Source organism: Anser brachyrhynchus (genome assembly GCF_964034855.1).
Source record: "Anser brachyrhynchus genome assembly, chromosome: 1".
In the NCBI taxonomy this organism is placed as follows: Eukaryota; Metazoa; Chordata; class Aves; order Anseriformes; family Anatidae; genus Anser; species Anser brachyrhynchus.
The window spans coordinates 197,421,089-197,446,300 of NC_137694.1; the positions used below are offsets into that span (position 1 = coordinate 197,421,089).

Consider the following 25,212-nt stretch of genomic DNA (forward strand, 5'->3'; position numbering starts at 1 on the left):
CCGACCCCAAACCCGGGCAGGATCACGGAGGGGCTGGCCGACCCCATGGAAGGGCAGCCTCCCTCCTGCTGCCCACCCCCCCCCCCGGGGCCAGGAGGCGACCAGAAACCCCATTTATTTCCCCAAACCCCATTTATTCCCCAGCTGGGCCGCCGAGCCCGGCCCTCGGTGACCCCCTGGCGGTGGGCACGGGCCGTGTCCCGTCCCCCCCCCCCGCACATTTGGGGCGGCGCCGTGCCCCCGGCCCCGGCCCTGCTCGCACCGGGGGAGGGAGGGCTCAGCCCTCAGCCTGCCCAGGCGGCGAAATGGTGGAAGCGCCGCTCCATCCATATTGTTTGGGAGAGGCGGAGGGGGGGGGGAGCGGAAAAAAAAAAAAAAAAGTTTGGCACGGCCTCCCACAGACGGGGCCGAGCACGGCGGGGCCGGGGCAAGTTTGGGGACCCCCTCCAAACTTCCCCTCAGGAGGAGGAGGAAGGGGGGAGGAAGGAAAGCAGCCAGCACCCCGGGGTCCCGCACCAGCCCCTTCCCCGCAGCCCGGGGTGGGCAGCACCGGGACCCCCCCTCGGGCCCCCCCTCACCTGCCGGGAGTGGGCTTTGGGCTCGGGCGGCTTGAAGAAGGAGTCGGGCAGCTTCCTCAGCCGCATGGGCAGCGTGTGCGGCACGTTGGCCCCCTTGGGGTTCATGACGGCGTTGAAGAGCGCCTCCAGGTCGGTCTCCGAGTCGCCCCGCACATGGACGATCTGGTGGCCCGCCGGCGGCGGACCCCCCCCGGGGGGCTGAGCCCCGCCGCCCGGGGTCCCCCCCGCTGCTGCCACCACCACGGCTCCGGGGGGCTGCGGAGGAGCCTGCTGCGAGGCCGGGGGCTGCGCTGCCGCCGGCGGCTGCTGCTGCTGGGGCTGCTGCGCTGGGGGCTGCCCGGGATCCATGGCTCCGGCGGGACACCCCGGCGCTGCACGGCGCGGGGCTCGGGCGGCTCACAGCCCGGCTCGGCGGCCCCGCATGCCCCGCGGCTCGGTCCTGCTGGCTCCGGGGGTTTCGTTAAGCCCTGAGCGGGGAAAGCCGGGCGGCCCGACGGCTCTGCTCTGCCCCCCCAGCCCCGGCCCGGCCCAGCCCGGCCGGCGCCTCCGTCCCGGCGGCGGAAGCGAAGTGGCGGCGGACGCCAAACAAAAGTTCGCAGTTACGCCCGCCCGAAGCGCTTTCGGCGCCCGGCTCCGCCCCTCCTGAGCCCGCCCGCACCGGATCCCACACGGGCAGCGGCCCGCCTGCCTGCGCCCGCCCGCACCGCCGGACAGCAGGAGGGGTTTTGGGGGGTGAAAAAAGGGGGTTCGCCGCCCGGACCCCCCGAGCCCAGACCCTCCCTGCACCCCGCAGTCTCTTTGTGCCCGAGCTCGCCCCTCCTGCCCGGCGCCCCTCTGTGCGCGCCCACCTCCCCCCTCCCCTGTCCCGCCCGCCCGCGCTCCCCAGCCGCGGGGCCGCGCCGCCAACCACAACTTTTACCCCCCCCCCCAGCTCCTGTCCCAACTTCCAGGCGCCCGCGCTCCCCTCCCCCGCCGCCCCGGGGTGGGGGGGCACCCCCAACACCCCCCGCAAAGAAAACACAACTCCCCCCCAACACCCCCACACCCAGCAGGGAGCTGCTGCCGAGCCGAGGCCTCGACCCCTAGCTGCCCCGGAGCACCCCCAGCCCCCCAAATCCCCCCCCCCCCGGGGCGAGGAAGAGGAGGAGGAGGAGAAGAACCGCCTTTAATTAATTAACCGGGCCGGCGCACAGCCCCGCACACGCCCCGATGTTATGTTAGGCTATGCACAACTCTCCCCCGGCCTCGCAGCGAGGTGTGGGGGTCCCGGCCCCACAAGCAGGGGTGTTTTAGGGGCAGAGCGCGCTGCCCCCGTAGCAGTGGTACAGGGCGTGCACGTGGCGCCGGCGGGGGTCCACCGCCAAGTAGGAGAAGGTCTGCTCGTGGCTCCTGCCCGAGGGGTACCGCAGGCCGGCCTCGTCCTGGGAGGAAGTGAAAAGAAGTGTGTTAATGGCGACGTGGAGGCCGGGCAGGGAATTCCTGAAAGCTGGGTGAAACGCGGCGCTTCGCCCCAACGGCGGGTTTCGCGGCAGAACAGGACAGACGCTGGTTTGTGCGAGGGTTTTGTCTCCATTCGGATCCTGACGCTACATCAGGCGCAGTACTTTTATCCATCCCAATAACCTTATAAGCTTAGCATAGCTGCAGTACTAATATAAAACGCAAAGTTAGGCACGTAAATATAGGATTACACGACACAAACCTAAAATACAGATGATTAAATATACAAGGATCCCATCACGTTTCATCAAAATACAAAATTATTTAGGGACTAAGTATGTAAAGCTGTTCTATCAATGAGTCTTTCTCAATGAACGTTTGCTTATGCATCCATTCAGCCTCAAATACTGAAGGAAAACCCTCACTGTAGCGCTTACTAACAACTTTGAACTGTTACCGAAAATGATTTGTGCACCAACCTGCAGAAAGCATCTGGAGAGAACCTAGACACCTAGCTGCACAATTCTACTTCTGAAAAAAACATGTTCATCTGGCTCCAGACACTACAAGAACTGGGCTCTTCAATTTAACGTCCTACTTCTGTGCGTGTCCAGGGAGGCTTCAGCCTTGACAGGGCGGCACAGCATAACACCCGCTTCGAATCCAGGTACACAGGAACTAGAGGGGGGCATTCAGGGAGGTGTTTGGTGCATTCAGCGTGGTAGTTGAACATCTTAAAAATCAACAAATATGTAGCTGGCACCTCCTGTCCCTGACACACTACAGTGCCATCCCGCTGCCCAACACCTTTATACAACACAACATTTGAAGAGATGTAGGTTCTGAGGGAGTTTATATAATGCATATATTTTCCATTTTCTTCAGGAAAATGTTAAACTCCTCGACTAAAGACTATTCCACATTAAAGGAACATCTCTCACAATCTTTTGTTGAAGCTGTCTTCCCTTGCATAAAATAATCCATCTTTTTTCTGGACCAAGAAATCATGGAAACAGTAAGCTCTCCTAGTGGTTAATGCAATCAGTCAGCTTAAAGGAAGAGCTCTGGGTTCCAGTTTCTGCTCCAAAGTTCATCTTTGAATTTTATCCAGTAGCTGTTGCAGGCACCCCAGTTTCTCTCCTGTTTTTTCAAGAGGATGAACCCCCTACTATATGTTCTGACATTTTCCCTTGAGGGATTATTCAGGACCATAAATCTTAAATTAAGATAAGCACCACCGTAAAAGCATTGTTTAAGACAGGTAGAGATTTGATACGTTTATTCACCGCATTTTCTGGTGGTAGTCAAATACCACAAGCTAAAAATAGCATTCTATTTTTAAGAAACAAAGCATACAAACCCTGTAGCTCCAATTTTAAGATACCTAACTCTCTACAGATGTTTTACAGGGATCCGTGTGTATCAAATGCTGGATTCTCAATAACAGTAAGGAGAGCAAGCTTTATGATTTTACAATACTCAGCATCACAATGCCTTGGAGTTTGATCCAAAAGTGACTTAAGTTCATGCACAAAACAAAGAAAGCAAGAGACCAACGTCAAGATGTGATTACTGGTTAGATTAAACTTATTTTCTATTGCTATTGAAGATCCCACTTCTGCAGTCCTTACTGAGTCAATCTACGTCAGCTCAGTTTTTGACTGTTTAAAGACAAGTTTGCACATCAACACAAGAACAAAAATAACTTCTTGGTGATCAGGCGTTTCAAGAAACTCCAGAGTATAGTGAACCTGGTATGAGGAAAACAATAAATCTGATCAAGTTAAAAGGGTCCTTAAATTTATTTTAGTTAGTAAAGAGGCCATTAAAACAACAAGAACAAAACTAAAGGATTTGACCATAAAGGCACTGGAATTTATGTGGAGTTACTCTGCTCCTTATAGCAATTGGGTGCATAAGGAATCATACCAATTCTATCTGCAGTTTGGACCTAGGTTCAGACATGTAGTGGGTGGAATGATTTGATGTGCTGATACAGAGTGGGATCATTTTACTTTTTCTTTGTAGGAATACAGATAATCTGCAGATGATTGAAAAAGAACACATGCATAGCGTAATACAGAAATGATACTGCTGAACGTCTCTCGGAACAGCATCCTTTAATCAACATTTTTTAAAGAAGAATTTTTGAGTAAGTTATTTATTACAATGATTTCTAACATTGCTATAGTTAGGTTTCAGATAAAAAAGATTCCAAAATAGCAATTACCATCCAAATACGTCAGCTATAACAAAGTTTCACTAGCTCCAAGATTTAAAATGATTTCTCTCGTGATAGCCAGGTCTACAAAGTTCTGATGCTAAACAGATCTGTAGATATTTATAACTGCACCCTAATACCTTTAAATATCAAGATTGAGAGATCTGACTACTTCAGGATTAAATTTCTTCCAAACTGCTTTTTAACCATACCCCTTTCAGAGATTGTCAGATTCCATCACTGATTTTGATATGATCACACCACAGAGTTATAGCTCTGTTGAGGCAGACTTGCTAAAATGGAGGCACCACTCACAATTTTCATACAATATCGATGACAGTTTACTTTCTGATTACCTGATTTTAATATTGCTCTTTTTTCTAGATACTGTTTACAAAATGAGATCTCATTAGCCAAAATTTAAAAACTAAGTAAAAAGAAAGCGATGGTGTCAGGATGGCGTTACATAAAATTAATTCCTGATTCCATTTGTACTTGTGCAAATATACAACTATTTATTTATCCATTTATTAATTCAGCTTGCAAAAATGTGGGTTCTTCTAACTTCTCAGCTGCAGTTCAAGTCACCTTTACCAAAACAGCTTTCCTTTATGTCAGGCTACGAGGGTATGTCCATTTCTTTCAGATACAAACCCAGAAAATATGGCTTATAAATTGTCACCTCATCACAAAATACTCTACAGTTATTTACTAAATGAACTCAGAAACTACATCTACTGCAGAAATGTTTGTCTCTTTGAGAGAAAGTTTTCATCAAAAGCACAAGACATTTGTGTTCTATTAAGTACCTTTCCTGTAATTTCCAAGTAGAGTTTTGTTTCACAGAACCATCAGACAATCCAGACCCATTTGCTTAAGACTCTGTATGTTCTGAGGGAAGTTTCTTCAAGATTTCATGAGTGGAAACCAGAATTTTAGAACTCTCCTTCACCACACAAATTTTCAGAATATGCAGTAAAGCTGAACTTTCCCCCAAGGCTATAAAAAGGATTACATATTCTGTATTTACACTGGATTTTTTGTCCATCCATTTCTTTGTTTTCAAAAAAATTTGCTGAAGGTTGCTTTTTTTTTGCCCTTTTTTTTTTGTAATACTGATGATATTTGATGTATGGCACAGACAGCTATGGGAGCTCTTAAATATCTAAACATCTACCTAAACATAGGAGTAGTCTGCAATGTTCATACCCATATGTTTGATTCAGAGATGAGGGGAAAAACATTAATAACAGTAAAATATCACATTATCAGTTGCGTTTCTTGTTTTACTTTATTTTTTATTAAAGTTTGCAGCCCAGTAGAAAGGTGAACTGTGATACATAAGTGCTTATTTTTAGAAAACATTTTAGAAGCCTTCTACGAATTACACATACTACTTAAAAGATGATGACCCACAGATGAACAACCGGGGTATTGGCAACCTAAAGGGAAGTTTGCGCAGTCTGAAATGACATCAGCTATTTCTTTTGGATGTAGGTACATTATCTGCTTACATATTCTGGTTACTCAAGAAGGCTTTGGAGTAGTAACAACTAAACGCCAGGTATGCTGAATCTAGCAAACATGCAGCCAGTTCTCAAACTTATCTTGATGGTAAATGCATGATTTTGCAAGAGAAACAGAAAGGAATGAGACTTGACAAGGGAGGGGAAAAGAGGTTAGCAGTCATCTCACCATTCTCACCCTTTCATATACTCAATTTTCTTGCAGTCTTTACAGTAACAGATGCAATACAAGCTATGCAGAAAGCTCTAGCAATATTTCAAAGAACAGAACTATATAAAGTCGAGTGGATTCTTAATCCTTACTTCTATCTTAAGCAAATATAGAATTACTCAGACCTAAAGATTTTATTTTTTTTTAATAAAGTAGTTTCTGGATAACTATTATGACTTTAAGTGTAATTCAGTAAACCTATTTTTAGTGAACTACACAAATAAAACTTTAGCTGGTGATAATTGATGAAGAGTTACTCAAGAGTGCAAGCAGGATGAGATCAGGGACAGAGTTCATGAATAAACAATAGCAACAACTATGGAAAAATAACCCTTGAAAATGGAGTATTATATTTTTGTTATGTAAATGTCAATTCAATATTTTCATGCTATGCATGTTACTTCCAGTAAAATCCTGTACGATAAAATTGTTAATACTTACATATGCAGACACTCTGAAGACAGTTGAAGTAATGCTTATTTCTTTTGTTTCAGGATTCTTTTGAACACTGAAAACCAGGGGAATAATACATACTTAATATTTACAGTATTATTAGAATCCTTCACTCAATAAATATATTAAATATATTTAAAATACATTTTAACATATTCATTGTTGTTCTTGCTCAAATTTGATCAAGTTCAAATTAATAGTTTAAGTTCAACTCTTGTTACATTGACCATGAAAAGCTACACTGTTAGATAACAGGGATATTATGACAACTGAAAACTACTGAATAAAAATGTGTCTAATCATCTGAATTGGTCTTACTGTTTTCAGCCACTAAATCTCAGCAATATTACCCAGGCCTGGAGTATAAAGTATCCAGTATGAAGTTTGCATTTTGATAGCTATGAAAAGTGACTCAGCTAAAGATTTTGTTAAAATCCTTTCACATATTCTGCAAGAAAAAAAAAGCTGCAAAGTGAACCGCATCTTAACTCAGACTACAAATGGTAGCGTTAGTATTTTTAAAGAAATGCAAACTTCAGCTCATTTTTAATCAATATATAATTATGTTTTAAATTCATTTTTCCTCCTTTAGAATGTTGTATACATGGACAGCTATGCAACTCAGGATGGTATTATTTCTCAATTTTTCAATTTCTAGATATGTTTGTTGTGGACTTCCAGTTCTTCTGTCACTATTACTGATCACACTAAGATACTATTGCAGAATGGCCAGTTATCTCAACATATTTTTAAATAAATTATTTTCCTCAGGTCTGCTTTAAGTGATGCTTATATTTCTTCCTGAGTTAGATGGTGTAACTTGTATTAATTTATCTAATTTCACAGATTCTTATTTAAGATGACAGCGTGGATTAATTGAGCTTTATAGGTTCCATACTTACGGAGTTCCAAGGAGTACATAGCTCAGAATGTGCCTTGTCACAGGCAGGTTCAATTCCCTAGAAAGGTCCCCAAAATAGCCAAGTTTCTATAACGTGTGTTAAGCACAGTCTAGTTGTACACTGCACCAACTCCAAGCTATGAGAGCAGTTCCCCATCATCATTGCTTTCACAAAGCTTCTTTTTATAAGGACAAACAAAACGCAGGCCGACCAGCATCATTCGTGTTGATTCAACCTCTTTAACCGGTTAAAAAAATGACTTTAACTGATTTCATCTGCAGAGTAACAACAGTCATGTGTGAATTAAGCCTATACTGTGAAGTTGATCTTTCCTGTGGTGAGTCAGTAACGAGGCTTTCTCAGAATTTTTTGCTGTAACTCACATGTTGATAGACTCAGCAGTGGATTAAGACGGCATTGCTGAAACTGGTACCGGCCCCAGTTGTCTGCCTTACCACCCCTCATGAGATTAGTGCCTTCCCAGCAGGGACAGCTCAACTGGTTCATGACTCAGCTTCTGAACCACTGCAGTTTACAGACCAGCATATTAAGATAAACTAAAATGGATGTCAGTTTATGCTAACGTACAGGGCTGTAAACTCCAGCAGTTCAGGAACTGTTTAACCGTGTCTGCTAGAAGAGTGACAACCTTGAGAACAAGGTATAGAGCAGAAGTGGGGTCAACACTTTCTACCACACATCACCACCCTGAAAAGCTGCAGTTGTGTTTAAGTTACTCTGGCTCCACATTTTTCCATCTGAGAATAATAGCTTTCAATTTCTGGTTTCTACATTTTTGTATTATATACATATATATCTAGGATACCAAAGTAAGGAGTGACAGAAAATAAATCTTCGTATTTATTCCACTGCATTGAGAAATTTTCCTCTTGTGGTTAGCTTCCTGTAAGTCATTTTTCAGACTGAGTGTTTATTTCTAGTACTTTGGTTAATTTTAAGGCAAAATAACGTATCTGCCAAAATCAGATGAGATACTCTTCTTGCTGGCTTGAGAGAAACCAGGATGTTGTCTTTGACAAACTTTTTATTTTTTTTAAAGGTTTTAGAAAAATACTGCCTTGTCTTCTTGAAGATGATATTTTTCTGTAAAAATATTTTCATAATACCCACTTTTTTCTTCCAAATTGTTAAGTCCTACACTACTAATTGAATATCAAAGTTTCTTCATCATTTCAATGTGAATCTATCCTCAGTTTATGAAGAAAAAATCTTTCTAATCATGTCTCAATTTACTTTGAATTGAACTTATATCCTAACCTTACTGGCAATATTTTACTAGGCTTTCCAAACGTTAAAAGAACAACCCAGTGCTTTCACATAAATTCATTTATTTTCAGGGAAAGGAGAAGACACAGACGGAAGGAGAAGAGAAAAATAACAAGACACTACAGCAGCTGCCATCAGTGAAAGACACTGTCAGAAAAATCAGGAGTTTAGTACAGAAAACAAGATTTATCAACTTAGGAGATCACAAAGATTTGTAGATTATATCTTAACTAACGTGCTTTTGTCATGTAAATGTGTTCTTTAACGGAACCAAAAATACTACAACAATCATTTTGATTTTTTTTTGGTTACACAGGACACGACTGAAATTCTGGATGGACCCAGTTGGTCACAGGTTAATTACTGCTGGGTTAGTATCAACAAGTTGTTCATAAATTCATTATGAAGCAATTATTACTCATTTTCTGAAGTAGAAAACCTCTGCCATTTCATAGTTTGATTTGGAATTCCTTAGCTGTGCTTGTTAAATAGCTAGAGCAGTTATTTTTAAAAGATTGTTACACTCTCTCATTATAAAACCGTATAAGTGGAAATGGTTTAGTAAAATGAAATACCAAACCTTTTGACACTATTTTGAACTTTAGTGCCTGGGAGCTGGAACTCAGGAATGGCAAGAAGTAACTGTAAGAAAAAGAAGTGGGAAAACCTCGTAATAGGTCTGCTACTCTGGACACTAGAGACACTTTTGTGGAACTCTTCATATGAAGGCTCTTTCCCTTAAGAAAAACTTTTGGACCAAACAAACACCAGTAAGTTTAGTCTGGAAGCATACCGTGATTGGCCTAAGTTCACCTGTAGGGACTAATTTTTCAATGCACATCAACTAAGAGCTAATAATACTGTCAATTTGTTTTCTACCAAGTCTTCTGAGCTGTCAAGACAAAAAATAAAAAAATAAAGTACAGTTTATGGAACTTCTCAATACTGTAAGTTTACATCACTTAGCAAGTTTTTGTCACTTTACAGAGAGTACAATGTATCTAGTGAGATTGCAATCCAAGATGAGAAGAAACCAGACACAGGATAACTGTCTAGAAAAGAAGAATTTAAAAATAGTTGGGTTTTGACAGGAATTTTAAGGTGAATCCTTTGGTAAAACAATTTAAGAGACCAATACTGTCATGAGCTATTATTTACAGAAAATAAGAGGCCATAAGAAAGTACTTTCATCGCTTTACTGTCTAGTATACATTGTGCAAAAATGAAGTAAGTGACACAGTACAGAGCACAGACTGGAAATTAGAAATCAAACAAGTCAAGACTGGCATGAGGGGTCCTCTTCAGAGCTTCATTGCTTACCCTTTCAATGTTTTTTTCTCTCTTAAGAAGGTGGTAACAAAAACAAAACAAAACAAAGAAAACACATCATCATCATTTTGGATAAACCGGGGAAAGGAAGAGTAGAGAGAAAGCAATGTGACAAATGTGACTGTGAATGGGGAGAGAAAGTCTGAAATGAGGAGATGGAAAACTTTTCTGATTGGATTGACAAATAAGTTCGTATCAAAGGAGCAAGATAAAAGATATAGTTACATTGTGACTTGTTTTTTCAAGTACTAGTCAGTGCAAACACCAGCTCCACTGGCAGTGAGACATCTATAGACATTAGTCACAGGAATGGAGAGACACACGGTAGATAAGTATCAAAGAACAGTGATGTCACATGAAGTGAACAGGTGTGTTTTAAAACTGTGGAGGATAGAAAGCTAGCTGACAACTGCAAAACAAAAAAACAAAAGTAGCACAGGAGAAAAGTCACAGAAATACGTAATGGGACAACAGGGAATGGGTTGAGGATGTGGGAAAAGCAAACAATGAAAGCAGTATGAAATTTTGGGGAAGACTTTGGAAGGTGCTTTTGTGGTTTTGTTTGTTCATTTGTTTGTTTGTTTGTTTTGTTTGTTTTAATAACGAGAACTACTCAACATCCTTATCAGAGTTTACCATAGAAAAAGTAAGAAGGGGGAAAGGTTTAAGGAGACGTGAAAGCAAGGACGAGGAATGGCTCATAACAAAGCTTTAACCTGTATAGGGAAAAAAAAAAAAAAAAACTCATCATCAAAAGGAAACAAGAAAGTGAAGGAACTGATTAGATTTGGTGTTTTGTCCTAGGTCAACTCAACAACACAAGAGCAGAAACAGTTGCAGTCAATGCACAGCAAACTGAGGCCAAGGATTAGTGTAAGGAACAGCCTGTTTCAAGTGCAACTATTTAAAAGAAAGGGAAGGCAGAGCTGAAGTACTGATAGATCCTTTTACATCATATTACGTATTTCTGAAGGACCCGCTAGATTTCTCTCTATGTGAAAATATCAAAAATGAAGTTCACACTAGTAAGAAAGCTTTGGTGACTAATCACAAGGTTCAAATTAATAAATGCAGCAACCCAATGTAGTTATTTCTAAAAAATCTTCTTGGAATATTTATAACTTTTTGTTTGTTTGTTTCAGTGGTTCCTTTAGAAGTATCAGCTGTTCTACTGCTACTTTAATCATTTGTTTATAAAATTTTTAATTGTATAAATGATTAAAACTAAATTTTATAAATAATTCCCTGGAAACAGCATATGACTAAATCAATGCAGACCCTGAAAAGTATTGACTATTAGAAATCTGGGGGCTGCTTAGCAGTTATTAAGGTTTTGTAAACTTCTTTGGTTAAGTATTACAAAAAAATGCCAAGAAAGAAGCCAAATATTTTGTTTTACATATTCTGTTTGGAGGCAGCAAGCTACACACAAGTGCTACAGAAGTCAAGAAATATTCAGGTGAGTCACTGAATCTAACCCTTTCACCATATCTTTGTTCAGGCAGACTTTACTGTTAAGTTTCACCAATGGCATTTTAAGAACAGACTCAACGATGAAGATAATTTACACATGATTTTTTTTTCTAGTGTGCTTGTGTATAATCTTAAAATAGGAGATGAAGTAACAGTTGGTAATCCCACCATTCCAAATACAGCCAAGGAGAAGAAAAACAAACAACAAACCCCACACAATTCCTGCTCTAAACAATTTGAAGTCTTTGTTTTGTTCACTCCAGTGCATTACGTAGTACAAGAACTCTGATAACATGGATACTATCTCACATTTCAGAGATCTGCAATTGTTTTCTATTGTTCAGATTCATACTGTCCTTTATACTATCCCACCAATACTGTGGTGGTAAAGTATAGAATATGAATACAATATAGAATTTTAGTAACATGGCTGATGAGCTGCATATTCCCATTAGCTCAGCTAGGAATGCATAACTGACAATGACATTCCATTTCCCACAAACAAGGAAGTACAAAAGTTTGTCAGTCAGTGAAGTCAGCATATGGGTATACCAAAACAGGGAGAAACTTGCTATTTTTTTTTCCTGAATTGGCATCTTTGATCAGTCACCTCTAATCTCAAGCAAAAAATACATAAATGCCAAACAGTTCCATATACCAGACCCGGCAAAAAAACGTGTGTTAGCTCACTGTCATGCTGATAGCCGGGTTCTACCACAGCTGTATGCTACAAGAAGTGTATCTGTGGAGCAAAGAATGCCAAAATCCAACTGAATTTTTAAAAATAATAATAATCAGATGGAATAAAGCATAAACAGAACTAAAAAATTCAACTGACGTTATTCAGTTTTTAAATCCTAAAAGCTTGAAAGTTGTCCAAGACTATCCATCCAAGACTAACTTGTTGATACAGTGGAAACACAACCTAGTTCCGGTGGCATGCAATATTTTCATTAGAGGACTACAGAAACAAAAATCTTTAAAAAAAATCTTTAAAATGGGAGTGAACTACAAAACATCAATACCCATTCCTGTGATACAATAAAAAGGTTTTACGTAGGACAGCTGCCATTAAAATTACATATATTTTGCCACTGAAGTACTACCATCGTTGCGGGGTATTTTAATAGCTGAACGTAAATAAGCTTGCAGGTTTATTAAATAACGGACCTATTTTTGAAGCAGTAATGCACAGTAAATTTACAGTAATTCACACAAAGTATCTATGCCCAGCACATACATACACATTTGCATAGAAAAGAAAACACTTGCCTCACCAGGTCTTTATATAAAGCTTTTGTAGTTTCTAAGTATGGGCCAAGCATGTCTTCGAACTGGCAAAGAGCTCCTCCAATACAAAGATGCTTAAAAAGACAGAACAGAAATTCTTTGCGGTCTGATTGACTGAATAAATCATAATGGTCCGAATCTTCCAGAAGCAAGACCTTATGGAACAAGAAAATAATAAAGAAATTAAATAGACAAAAATTTCTTATTTGCGATTAAGTATACAAACAACTACTTTGCTGTATATCACACAATTATGTTCATTATGTTTTATATGAATGAGGGATGGAAATAATTAGTACTTTTCTCTAAATCCTTCTTCCAATGATGCAATTAGATTTAAAATACTGTCAATACAACTGTCAGATTTGTGCCCACAAAACATAAGGGAATATTTTTCAAGAATCTTGTGATTCATTGCTTAATTGCTCATCAACCTAATGAAACAATCAATAACCTGAAAATAATCTAGCTCTATCTGGTATGTTGATCACTACCAATTAGTTTGTCTTTGGTAACTTTGACCGCATTTGCTTTTTGCCTCTAAGCTTTTACAGTTATCTCACATTCCTAAAGGAATCCCAGAGGAGATCACTCAAATTCACACCATTCTTTACTGCCGAGTTTAGTGAGCGTTTATCTGTACCACGGATAAGCCAGGCATGCTATTCAGCTGCTTCCATGTGTCCCACCTGCCTTTTGCTGCAATATTATGTGAACACAGGGTTTTTCCTAGATTAGCCCCGACACTGCCAGCTGTAAGGGTGGGCAGAAACTAATTCAGCACAACAACAAAATGTAGGTACCAACCTAGATGCAGGCAAACAGGTCTAAGCTAGACTTGAACTTACTGCTCTGTGGCCCTCTTTATAGCTTCGCTACCCATCTGAGTAACAAAGGATCAGGACAGCAGCTGTTGTTGGTGACTAAATACATATTCCAATCCCCTCCTTGGCTGAACCAAGAGAAGGCAGGTCAAAATGAAACATGAAGTTTTACAGCTGAGGGCCACCCTCTGCCACCTGCTGACACCAGGACACTGGACAACTTGCTGCCCCCTACAGTCTACAATTCTAGGGTGCTGACTAATCTAATCTGAAGCTTTTGAGCTCAGTTGTGGAAGATCTGACTCTTAGCTCTTTCTGCCATCTTAAATCTTGTAAGTAGGAATCATGCTCATTACAAACGAATGTGAGTCCTTCACCCCGTAAAAGCAGTCACGCATTTCTTCCAAGGGAAGGAAAATGAAGAGAGACTGAAACTCCAATGACTCATTTTAAATGTTGCCTCTAACTTTATTACATCAAATATACTTAATTTTCAGAAAACATTTCACACAGACCCAACTTATAAGTAAATAGATAGCATTTTGAACTGCAAGGCTACAAACCACATCTGAAATTCAAACATGAGCTTGAGTTCTCTGCTTTTCCCAGAACTTTACAAGACAGACCAGTATTTCAGGCCACATCCTGTAACCAGTGTCACTGGTTCAAATACATCGTCTTCAAAGGATTTGCCAAGTGCAAATGAGTGCAACTCTATAATTATTAAGTACTTACGTTGATTATATATACAAGGAAGAGCAAAATCCAGTTCTCCCACACTATGCTTTGCTAATGCTAAACAAACATAAGTAATAAAAATTTGTTTTAGCTTATGAAGTCAAAAGAAACACTTACAATGAAGACATGTTGATTAAGAAGGTGACACTCTTAAGAGAGATTCTTTTTCAGAATCATCTGCTCTCTAACACCTCCACTGGAATGTGACAAACAGAATTTTCACCTTGCAGGCCTGTTTAAGGGTTATATTTAGTCCTTTTCCAATGTTACCGTACAAAATCATTTCTCTTTTCTTAGTTTCCTCTCCTTTATTTCAGCTCAAAATATCTGAAGCTACGTTTCCTTAAATACCTTCACATATGATATGGTCAGCATTCCTGGTGAAGAATGCTTCAGGATGCAGTTATTGAGTGCATTCAATTTCATAAGCTACCTGGATGGTTGGGTGAACCTGCAGCTCTGGGTGTCATAGGACCTTTCCATTGGCACCACTTGTTTTTCTAGGAAAAAGAGTAGCTGGATTTCCCCACACATCCCCAAGCAGTGACTGCTTGTCAAAGTGGTGGGGAGAAGAAAGTTTTGCCTTTTTCTCCTACTTAAAAAGATAAGAGGGCCCAACTGGAAAATAGCCACTGTCCTGATACTCAGGCACTGCAGTGCTTTAGTCATTTCTATCACATGGCTGTCGATTCCCATTTTTATCTTCAAAGGTACTGTCAGAAAAAAAATACTGGAAAAATACTGAAAAACGTGTCCTTTGGAACCTAACGGAGTACAAGAAATTAGAAAGAATTATTCATTGCTATACTGACCTTCCTTAATTCATCAGAGATAAGAATATCATCATAATATTCATCATAACATTTCACAATGTGTCCAGTTTCTCTAACAATTCCTTCAGTGTAGAGCCGATCAAAAAATGACATGGAAATCTGTGTACAGGGCACTACTATAGCTTCAATTTTTGTCACTTTGGAACCTGGAATATAAAGGAAAGAGTCACATCAAGCCTGTTGTGATAAATACAAGAGAAGAATTTCCATGTAGTAATTGTTTCACAATTATTCATAATTTGATATGGTGTGGAAATAATTAACTTCTGTAAATGGTTGTGTGGCACATTCTTAAAAAAAAAATACAGACCACATAAGTATGACTCAGTCATACAGTTCCTCAAAAAACAAAGAAAGCTGAGAAACAAGGGTAAAGAAAACATTAAATTCAGCCAAACACTAACACTACATTAAGGCTCATGTGTTTGCTCCCCGTTGGCAACAGTATCAATCATAATAGATAAAACACCATGTGAAACTCCACATCACATTAGATCACATCCTAGAAAATCATATTCCACAACTTAAGCTATATCTGAGAACAAAATACCACATTTAAAGTAGAAAAGTCACTAGCTGCTAACAGCAGCCAGCAAAGCAAAACAAAATCCCACAACCCCAACACATTTTTTGTTTATCTGAACTTTTCACAAAGTTATTTTGTAGCTACCTACTGTAAGCTTTACTAGTTAGCTATTTCAGAAGATGAAAAAAGTACTGTCAGCATTTCCTGCATGAATAAGGAGTATTCTTTCTGCAACCAATAAGTACAGGTATATTTTCCTTTTTTTTTTTTTGTTTGTTTGTTTGTTTGTTTTCTGTGCTTGTGAGTCATCTGAGGCTGGATCTTCTTGTTCATAGACATTTAGTGCCATCTGAGATGCTCTGTAGTACTTTGTTTAACAAGGTATCAGTCCATAAGGGCACGTATCTTCTTTATATACAGTGTTACATCTACAGATCTGTATGCATGGTGTTGGTAACTTGAGACATCTTAAATAGCATTGGACTCATATGTTTAAGAAGCACTGGACACAGTCCAGTTCCATCTGCTCTCTACAGACCAAGGGTTCAGCGAGACACAGGGCTTTGAGCAACCTGATTTAGTGGGAGGTGTCCCTGCCCATGGCAGGGGGTTGAAACTAGACAACCTTTAACGTCCTTTCCAACCCAAACCATCCTATGGTTCTGTGAACATGTGCTCTGGTCATCTCCAAGCCCCCCCCGAACATCCTTCAGAGTGCTTCTGAAAAGGAGAGGAAGAGAGAGCACAACAGAGGATGAGCATGAGGGAAAACATGAGGGCGAACACACTGGCAATGTTTCTCAGCAAAGATAATATTCACAAAATTCCAGCTGTCTAGGAGTTTACTCTCATCTTTTCTCATTTGTAGATTCCCTCAATGGTAGACCAGTCAACATCATACTATCAAAAGACTGTTAATTGTACAATTAATTTAAGTGGTGAGCTGACAAACTGATCTAAAGGATCACTAGGAGTAATATTTTGGAAATTTCCAAATTTCACTCTAGACAACAGTATTTCAGGAACAGAAACATGTCAAAAAAGAGCTGCATGAACTATGGCGCTTCCAAAAGCGTATATGACTCTCCATTCTGATCCTAATCTTTGCAAGCATAGCATAACCTAACGTTTCTCTTCCGTCACACTTCCAAAAATCTCAGATATTATCCACAGAGATTATTTATTCACAGGTTAAGTCTTAACAGCAGACTTTTGATACATAAATCCAGGTAAACTGTACACCTACCTGATCAACACTAAGAAAATCAATTAGAGAGAAGTTATAAATAGATGGCTTGAAAATGTGTCTATTAAGCTAAAAGTGCCGGCATGAAATTGTACATTTTTTTTACTGGGTCAATGTGATATAAAGAAAATCAATTATATGAAAAAGTTTGGCATTTAATTGCTTGGCTTCATATCTACAGATATGGTTATGACAAAGGGTAACTTTCGTTAAAGAAAAAGTTTTAGGATATTCTCTTTGCTGTCCACATAGGGATTATCAAAAAATCATTAAATTATGTAACCAAAATCACAAGTCAGAAAAAAAGGTGACTTAAAGCTTCTTAACCTAAGCAGGGAGGGAAAGGAGACCTTTAGTTAGTTAGTTAGTTATTACTTCCTTCCAACCCCTCATCCATGGACTCCTCTAACTTTCAGTTCTCTGGATTCCTTTCACAGGGTTATAAATTTATTTTTTTGAGATTTAATAAGAGATAAATCGGCCTCTAACATATAAATTATTTTGTAAAGATAAATGAATCAAAAACTGATTCAAGATTAATAAAAATCAGATGTTAAATAAGTTGGGGGGAAAAAAAAAAAGAAAAAAGAAAAAAGAGAGAGACATCTTACATTTTCCCAGTTCTCCAGCTCAGAGTATAAGAAAGTGACCAATTTATAGGCCTTCAATTTGTTAGGATTTTACTGGGGGAGAAGGAAAGGAAAGGAGACACACTTCTGCTCTGAAAAAAGATGTCCTGAAAACTTCCATTGGAAGAAAAAATAAAATCAAGAGCCTATTCAGTACTTCAAAAAACTAAACTGTAAATGGAAAAGTTTGAATATACTGGAAGCTCCTATTCTCCATTTGAGAGGTGAGGCTTGAAACAAGATTCAGAATTTCCTGGAAAAGAGTAACCAGCTTTAATAACACTGTAAAAGTGAGCAATAAAATAGGAAGAAGAAATGTCCCGACAACTCTGCAAATGGAAAACAAAGAGCTGAGAAGTACCGAAAAAAAACTTCTTCGTTTTGGAACATCTACAAAGTGCTGCCAATATACTTTTAAATGAACATGTTGCTTATCTAGTATGGGGGAGATAAACCCCAGAAGAGATACATTTAGAATTCCTCCAGTGTTTAAAAAAGTCTTGTTCCTCAAGGAAACCTCTTTCAACTTGCTATTTACAAACCAGTTTACATAGAACATATGTAATGCAAGTTTAGGACTCAGTAATAAAAAGTTGGTACTTCTGAAGTAAAATTTGTAAGTTCAAATGACATCTACAATTTTTGCAAATGAAAACCTGTAACAGCAGCCTAAAAAACTGATTATTTAAAGTTACCTCACAGATTTTTAAACCCAATTCCAAAACCAGAAACCATTTAAGCTTCAGGTACGTATGGCAACTCAGAGTCTTTCTTAGACAAATACTGAATTTTTACTTACAGAAAAAAGAATGTATCCCTATCCTTTGAAGATAAATTTTCAAGCGTTAATTGAGTTTAAGCAGATACAGTCCTGCCTCCTTAAGACTGCTGACAGGTGCAAGGCTGGTAATGTGTCAAAAGAAAAACTACCATTTAGTTTTCATTGCTGCTATTTAAAAATACAAGAGTCAATACATTAGTTGGAATGCATCAAATGTATTCCTTGTGCTGCTTCTATTTTAGAGATATGAAAGTAAGAGATGAAGGGAGCTTAAAATGTGACAGAACTGTCAGGTACTCTGTTAGGAAGTCAGGAAGAGGGGAAAAAATCCATCCCTACTGCAGTAAGTTAAAAAGTGTGGTGTAAGAAGAGGCAATAAAGCGTGTCTAATCAAAAGAAACAGGAGAATATCCTTACGTATAATTTACTTAAAATGTTGCATTTCAAGTAATGTTAAAACTGGAGTACTTAAGACATTGAATTATTGTGGGATTCTACTGGGAATTCCAGCATGTGGGGCAGCTGGGAAGAGAGGGACATTTTGCACTCCTTGATGCTGACTGGGAATACTATGTCTCATAAAATTAAGGTGAGGATGAAAAGCAGCAAAGAGAAACAAACACTGAGATTAAACAACAAAATAAAAGCAATAAAGCCATAAAAGCAATAAAAATTATAGAGACAGATTTTACAGAAAGGAGACAGACAACTAATAGAGAAGAGGTGGAGATAAATGTGAAAGTGAAACCATAACCACTGAATTCAAAAGGAAAATAAACTCTTAGTAAGAAGGTAAAAGGAGACTGCAGCCTGAAAAAAGCAAACAAACAAACAAAAAAACCTCTAAAATATTATATTGAAGTTTTAAATAAAGCTGACAGGGTCTACAAATACTTTCTGTCCAAGTTCATGTTGGGGGAAGGGGGAGGTTTTAAGAACCTATCTAAACTCCACTTTATATTATGGATCATCCCCTAAAAAAAAAAAAATTACTTATATTTTGGTTTGCTAAAGAATAAATAATAAATGCAGTATTAGAATCAATCAAGATTACATAATTTTCTTCAGATTTTCTAAAAAACAAAACAATCCCACTACCAGTAGTTTCACTCAAGAACAGAAACTTGTTTTTAAAAGTTACTCCACAGTGACAAGTAACTTCTATATCTGGATTAATATTTTAAAGTGTCTGAAGAAGAAAATACTAGATGATTTTGTACTTCCTCCCACTCAAAGCTAATTCTTACTATATTTTCAAAAAATGCACACGAAGACTAACTATAGAAAAATGTGCCAACATTCCTCACCAAAAATAGGCAAAGAATGGGAAGATGAAATTTTAAGAGCAAATGGGGTATACCAGCTGTTCAGGATTTAAAAAGGGAACCCTTCCAGTCCTCAAAACAAAATGCATTACTTCTGTGCTGAGGAAGATTGAGCAGAATCAGGAGTTAAGCTGGGATCCTTGGCAAGTGACCCTCTGCTCTTAACATGAGGTATGTAACCTACTGACCTTCACTACAGGGACTGACAATTCATAGGCTAGACAGATAGCCTTAAAAGATTCTTGCCCAAAGCAGGAAGAGGTTCACCCAGGCTTTGAAATATATTTATCTTCTCTTTGCCAGAGTGAAAAAGAGGCTCCTGAAGGGGGACTTGAGATTTTTTTTTTGCATGTTATATAATTCAATTGTTTTAACAGCAGGATAGTTTGGAAAATGGATTCTGCTGACAAACAGGTGTCAATGTCTAGTGTCACTGTACATAGTGTGGAAAACCTATGCCAATTCCAGAGAGATAAAGTGGAAAAGCTAAAAAATTCCAAAGCCCCATTAAATATTCACACATACTAAATTACTTGCAGACAAAACAAAAGAACTGAGGACTTCCCACAATACCCTTTTTAAATATTCCTATTAAGGAGAATCACTTTGGAGATGTCAGAGCTCATTTTACATACAAAATCCCACTACATTATCACATTCAGTCTCCATGACAATTTACGTCTCATTTACATAATTTAAAAAAATGCAGTTTCAAAGTGTTGCCATAAAATCATGTGCTATTGGTCTTTCTTCATCAGCATCTCACCTACATCTTCAGACATAATCAAGTGTTATAAGTGTATAATGATAGGGCAAAAAAAATTAGAAGTCAATCTTATACCATGATGGCAACTACAGCAACCTATCACATGGATCTCTCTTTGCACCCAGATAACTTTTAATGTATGGATACAGCACACCCCTGAGCTCGTGTAAATACATTAAATAATTTTCTGCTTCCTCAGCTTTAATTTGTAACAGAGCAATAATCTCAATCTGTCCTAAATTAGGTAGCTGCATACGTAGAAAAGTGTCTTTCTCCAAATATTATCTAAGAACAAGGTATAATAATAATTCAGATTATTCAACTGAATAAATGGTTTTGTCTGGATAAATAATCAGGTTAACTGAATGTCACAGATATTAAAACCACCTCTAGTAGCTTGGTTTATGAATCAATGCAGGTTTCAGGGAAAAAAAATGTAAAATTTGTTAATTTAGTTTTAAAAAAAGTTAAAATATTTCCCTATTATTTAGTAAAAGAATTCATTCTTTAAAATATTTCAACCAGATGAAGGTACAATATATGAACTGTCATTATTACAAAATAGTAAATTAGAAGAGAACAGTTACAACACAAACTTTTTTTTTTTAAGATTTATTCTAAATTTACCCAATGTAGTCCACTGTCCTGAAGGTGAGAGCAACTTTAAACTGGATTTCACATTTGGATCATTAAAAAATGCCTAATATTCAAATAAAAGAATAAGAGTTAATTAGATCAAACATAAAATCATCGTATCCAGTGCCTTAGATATTTTCAAAATAAATTCTAAGGATCCAGTTAGGAAGTGCATTCTGTATGATCTTTCACTTTGGATACCAAATTTCATACCACCAAATACATGCTTTTGTAACTTTGTGTTGCCATTATCTGGAAGATTCAATATCTTCATAGATGCCTATATATGCAGTATGAAGTTCTCGCAGTTAAGAACTTACAGTCCAAGAACAGACAAAAAGGATTAATGAAATCATGGGAGGTGCAAAAGGAAAATGAGATGAAACAATTCTACCTCTGCATGGAATGTTGAGATCAAAAATGAAATGCTAAAATTTACATTTTGTAAATAAAGTTGAAGTTTTGACAAGTGTAGATAGGTAGAAATTATTAAATTGATACAGAAGAAATCCATAAGTTATTGAAGGAATGGAAAAAATGTCCTACAGTAAGATTTCCAGTATTCCATTATTAATTTATCAATAAAGAAAGTGCATAGTTATGTTGATAGTTGACAAGTTTAAATGATAGATAAGTCAATTAAGAAAACCCACCCTGATGTGTACACATACCACCAGAGTGAATGATCACTGAACAAGCTGCTAAGGGAAATGATGGATTTTTCAATCTCTGCATCACCAAATCTCATTATCACCTCTCTGGGACACAGAGAGATCAGACTGTGTAAAGTAATGCTCGCCTCCTTCTCCATTAATTCACAGCTACTTAGAGTCCATCTCTTCTTAGTGATACTTTTACATTTTTAATTCAAAGGAGACAAGCATTGAGAACCTAAATGCATAATTTACAAAGCAAAACGTTTTTACAACTTCAATAATTTGAGATGTTTTTCAGTGGGAGATGAAGTATTAGTGTATTTTTGTGTGAATTCCTTTAAAATACCAAGAGGCTCAATTCTTCATCCAGAGTAACAATATAAAATAGACCTACGACAAATGAAAAGTTTTTTTTTTGTTTTAAACAACAGAGTTGAAGACGATACTGTTTTTAAAACCACAGGTGATCATTTTTTTTCCACCTGCAAACAAATGAACAGATTTGACTTTGCAAATAATAGAAGTCAAGGACACAAAATCAGCATGAGAGATGAGTCTCAAAAAGCTGAGCCCACAATTCCAGTATAAGGAATGGTACCCAGTAAATTTAAAAATGATGCATTGTCAGATACGTGGTGCATATGCACGCCTAATTATACTGTATATTTACTGTGAGAAAGCAGTAATAGCTCTAAGCTAACAGTATGAATGGCAGTGTATAAAGTCCTAGGTGGACTTCCCAACATTAAGCGTGGTGGCCAAAATGAGTATCCATCTCAGATTCCCATTCTCAGGCCTGAGCGATTAACTTGTTCTATCTTAAAACAGTAACAAGAGTATAGACTGAAATACTTTCAGTGGGCAATACAGTTAACCCATAAGACAGGGTTTGAGCACCATACCTAAATCACCTACTTTCAAAGTGAGCAAATAACATGTTAACATTCCTCCAGTGTTTTCCATCGTGTAGGTTTCCAGTATATGTAATTTCATAGTGAAAAAAAAAAAATCAAATACAAATGACTTAAAACTACCAAAACAAATTCATCCTTCTGATAGGGCTTAAACTGCTGGTCAAAACTGAACGCTTGTGCCGTGATCCTGCCGTGCATGGACCTGAAACGGAGAAATGAGAAGCAATATTCTGCATACACTCTAGATACTTACTCACTGTGCACATTTGCCTAGACACACTACATGAGGTCCCACTCAGACCAGTGACTACACTTTTTTTTTTCTCTCTCTTTTTATCCACATACACACACACACACAGCGCTCCGTGGACGGCTGGGGAAACACAGCTGTGGAGCTGCAAGAGACCGGGGCTGACGCTGGAAGACAAGGATCAACACCTTTCGCCTCAGAACAAGCGTTTTGCACCGCCGGAAAATACTGAGGAGATTTCCAAGTATATAATAAAAAGGGGGGGGAGGGGGGGGAAGGAGACCCGGACCCGCCGCCGGTTCATGTCGAGAGCTCTGCTCCCTCCTTCCCCCCCAACCTCCCCGGGGGGCAGCGGGCTTCCCCACGCCCACCACTTGAGGAGCCGGTCCCGAATGTCCCTGTCCTGCAGGCAGGGGAAGGCTTTCTGGGGCAGCGGGCAGAAGGCAAAGCCCACCGCGCCCCTCCGCTCCCCGGCCGCCATCTTAGAGCGCCGCCGCCTCGGCGGTTGCCTCGGTAACGGCGCGGCGCGGGCGGTGCGGCCCCGGCTCGCTCCCGCCGCGGGGCCCGGCCCCGCTCACAAAGGTTCCGCCGCCTCCTCCTGTCCCGCCAGGGCCCATCTTGTGACGGGATTTCTGTGGTTCTCACAAAGCAAACCCTTTCATTAAACATCAGCCCATTCCCCCCTTTCCTCTGCTCCTATCCATGCAATGGGAAAACTCAGGCTTGCCGAACGAGAGCCTGTGCACGCCCGCAGGCAAAGCCGGGAGTGGGACCACCCCTGTTGGCTGAGCCAACGCCACCCAGTCATGCCAAAGTGAATTACGAAACGCCCAAAGTTATGAATTTTGAAGCTGTAATGAATCAGGGCTTCTTCTTACTTCCCAAAGTGTTGAGCCATAGGGAAATCTTGAGGTTCTGCTTCCAGGCTTTTCCCACTGGAAAATCTGAGGAAAGTATGTTGACACTTAAGGAAGTTATTTGTAAAAGCCCAGTAAAGCAAGAGACGCCTCGCAAAATCTCGGAAATTTCCTGCCCTTTTCAGGGACAGCAGCAAGAGCAGACGGCTGCTGCCTTATGCTACATCCCCTAACAATCCACCCTGGCTCCAAAACCAGCTATGGCTTAGCTGCAAATCTCCAAAAATGTCATTTCCCATTAATCTGTTGCTTTGGCTAACCAGCAGACCCATTTATAAGTAAGAAGTTTAACAGTAGCTTTGTTTGTTTCTAATATTGTTTGTTTCTTTTGTTTCCTAAAAAAAAAATAAAATCCCTGAAGCGGAATTGTGTCCGATTTGAGGGGAAAGCAGAGCACAAAGATGCAGCGTGTGCTGGGGGCCAGAGCGGAGAACAGTGATAAAACCATTGGCATTGGCCCTGGAAAGACATCCCACAGATTCAGCTCTGGGATTAATATAAAAATAATTTTTATCATGGGATAAAACAAAAAGCATGCCTTTCTACTTAGTACTTAAATATGATCAAAAAAGGTGACACCTGAAACAAATAATTGTAACCTTATTCCCAACACTTCTCCACCTACTCCAGTGCTACCTCATCTGGTGAATTCCTCTTGCCACTAATATTACTAGCCAGAGATTAAATAGCCCGAGTGAAAGAACTGGTTTGGGCAGGGAGTGATGTGTAGCAACAACTACCAAACACACATTCTCAATTTCAAGTTGTGTAGACTCAAATGCAGATTAAAAAAAAAAAAAAAAAGTAAAAAAAAAAAGTGAAACTTTAGGTCCTAGACTTCTGGGGGAAAAAAAAAAATAAAAGAACACTGGCTTTAGTGAGGATTTTCTGTGATTAAAATGTCGAATCAACAACTGTATGCTTAAATCCCACTGAAATCAAGAGTGTTTAAATGCTTTGATGAATCAGAGGTAAGGAAATGAGTAAGGACTTCAGAACTGGCTCAGGAGGATCAGGACAGGAAGCTCTAAACTACTGAATTAATGTCTTTAATATTGTGCAATGTACCTGTCGTAGTTTTATAATTCAACATTTCCAATTTTAAGCAGTTTACAGTAGTAAAAGTTAGAATGGGACTTGGAGTTTGAGCACTGGCTTCATCTTGTGTTGTCACAACAACACAAAGTAGATAGTTAAAGAACTCTTAAACATGAACATTTAACTTTTTTTTTTTTTTGAGTTCATGCTGCTAAGGATTTTATGATCTCAGGGAAGATATTTTGAGGGAGGAAAATATGTTTTTCTGTTGCAGAATGAAGTCTTGTAAGCAATATATTATTAAGCAATAGTAGTACCTCATTCTTTGCCAAACCTATTTTCAGTATTGTTTGTTTTTCACGTATTTACTTACACATGATTTTGAAGAGTTTTACAGTCCTGAGTAAACCATGGCCTTTAAGT

The 25,212-nt window shown here is 39.5% G+C and overlaps 2 protein-coding genes and 1 long non-coding RNA gene across 13 annotated transcripts in view; 1 reads left to right on the forward strand and 2 right to left on the reverse strand.

The window, feature by feature from the left end:
- Nucleotides 1–1,380, reverse strand: part of YAP1 (Yes1 associated transcriptional regulator) — an 88,826-nt gene extending 87,446 nt beyond the window's left edge. Inside the window, exon 1 of one of the 8 annotated variants that reach the window (XM_080576842.1) lies at nt 579–1,380. In XM_080576842.1, coding sequence (XP_080432968.1) covers nt 579–926 — 348 coding nt within the window. In that variant the 5' untranslated portion in view covers nt 927–1,380. The remainder of the gene's footprint in view (nt 1–578) is intronic. The other 7 variants (XM_080576843.1, XM_080576844.1, XM_080576845.1 and 4 more) reach the window with 7 other exon arrangements.
- A 346-nt stretch (nt 1,381–1,726) lies between these two features.
- On the reverse strand, nt 1,727–24,850 carry CFAP300 (cilia and flagella associated protein 300). 4 transcript variants are annotated; one of them, XM_080576849.1, is made up of 7 exons: nt 23,206–23,388; nt 22,705–22,786; nt 21,006–21,078; nt 15,085–15,251; nt 12,693–12,865; nt 6,418–6,484; nt 1,727–1,999 (listed from the first exon to the last, which is right to left on the reverse strand). In XM_080576849.1, exons 1-7 carry the CDS (start codon nt 23,313–23,315, stop codon nt 1,868–1,870), a joined length of 804 nt encoding a protein of 267 aa, XP_080432975.1. In that variant the 5' UTR covers nt 23,316–23,388; the 3' UTR covers nt 1,727–1,867. The 4 variants fall into 4 exon arrangements, with proteins under 4 accessions (XP_080432975.1, XP_080432973.1, XP_080432974.1 ...); XM_080576847.1 differs by lacking the exons at nt 21,006–21,078; nt 22,705–22,786 and having other exon boundaries at nt 23,206–24,793; XM_080576848.1 differs by lacking the exons at nt 1,727–1,999; nt 21,006–21,078; nt 22,705–22,786 and adding an exon at nt 3,587–3,769 and having other exon boundaries at nt 23,206–24,850.
- On the forward strand, nt 2,551–5,805 carry LOC308188149. The gene is made up of 3 exons (XR_013945180.1): nt 2,551–2,685; nt 4,047–4,170; nt 5,737–5,805. It is a non-coding gene; the product is annotated as an uncharacterized lncRNA (long non-coding RNA).
- Nucleotides 24,851–25,212: the final 362 nt, after the last annotated feature.

Excerpts from the sequence above, each read along its gene's own strand:
- CFAP300 (XM_080576847.1), bottom strand. The coding sequence starts at position 23,503 with ATGTTTAATGAAAGGGTTTGCTTTGTGAGAACCACAGAAATCCCGTCA. Across the intron at positions 12,866-15,084 it reads TCTCTGATGAATTAAGGAAG|GTCTTGCTTCTGGAAGATTC; the intron begins GTCAGTATAGCA and ends TTGTTCCATAAG. Across the intron at positions 6,485-12,692 it reads TTATATAAAGACCTGGTGAG|TGTTCAAAAGAATCCTGAAA; the intron begins GCAAGTGTTTTC and ends CCTGGTTTTCAG.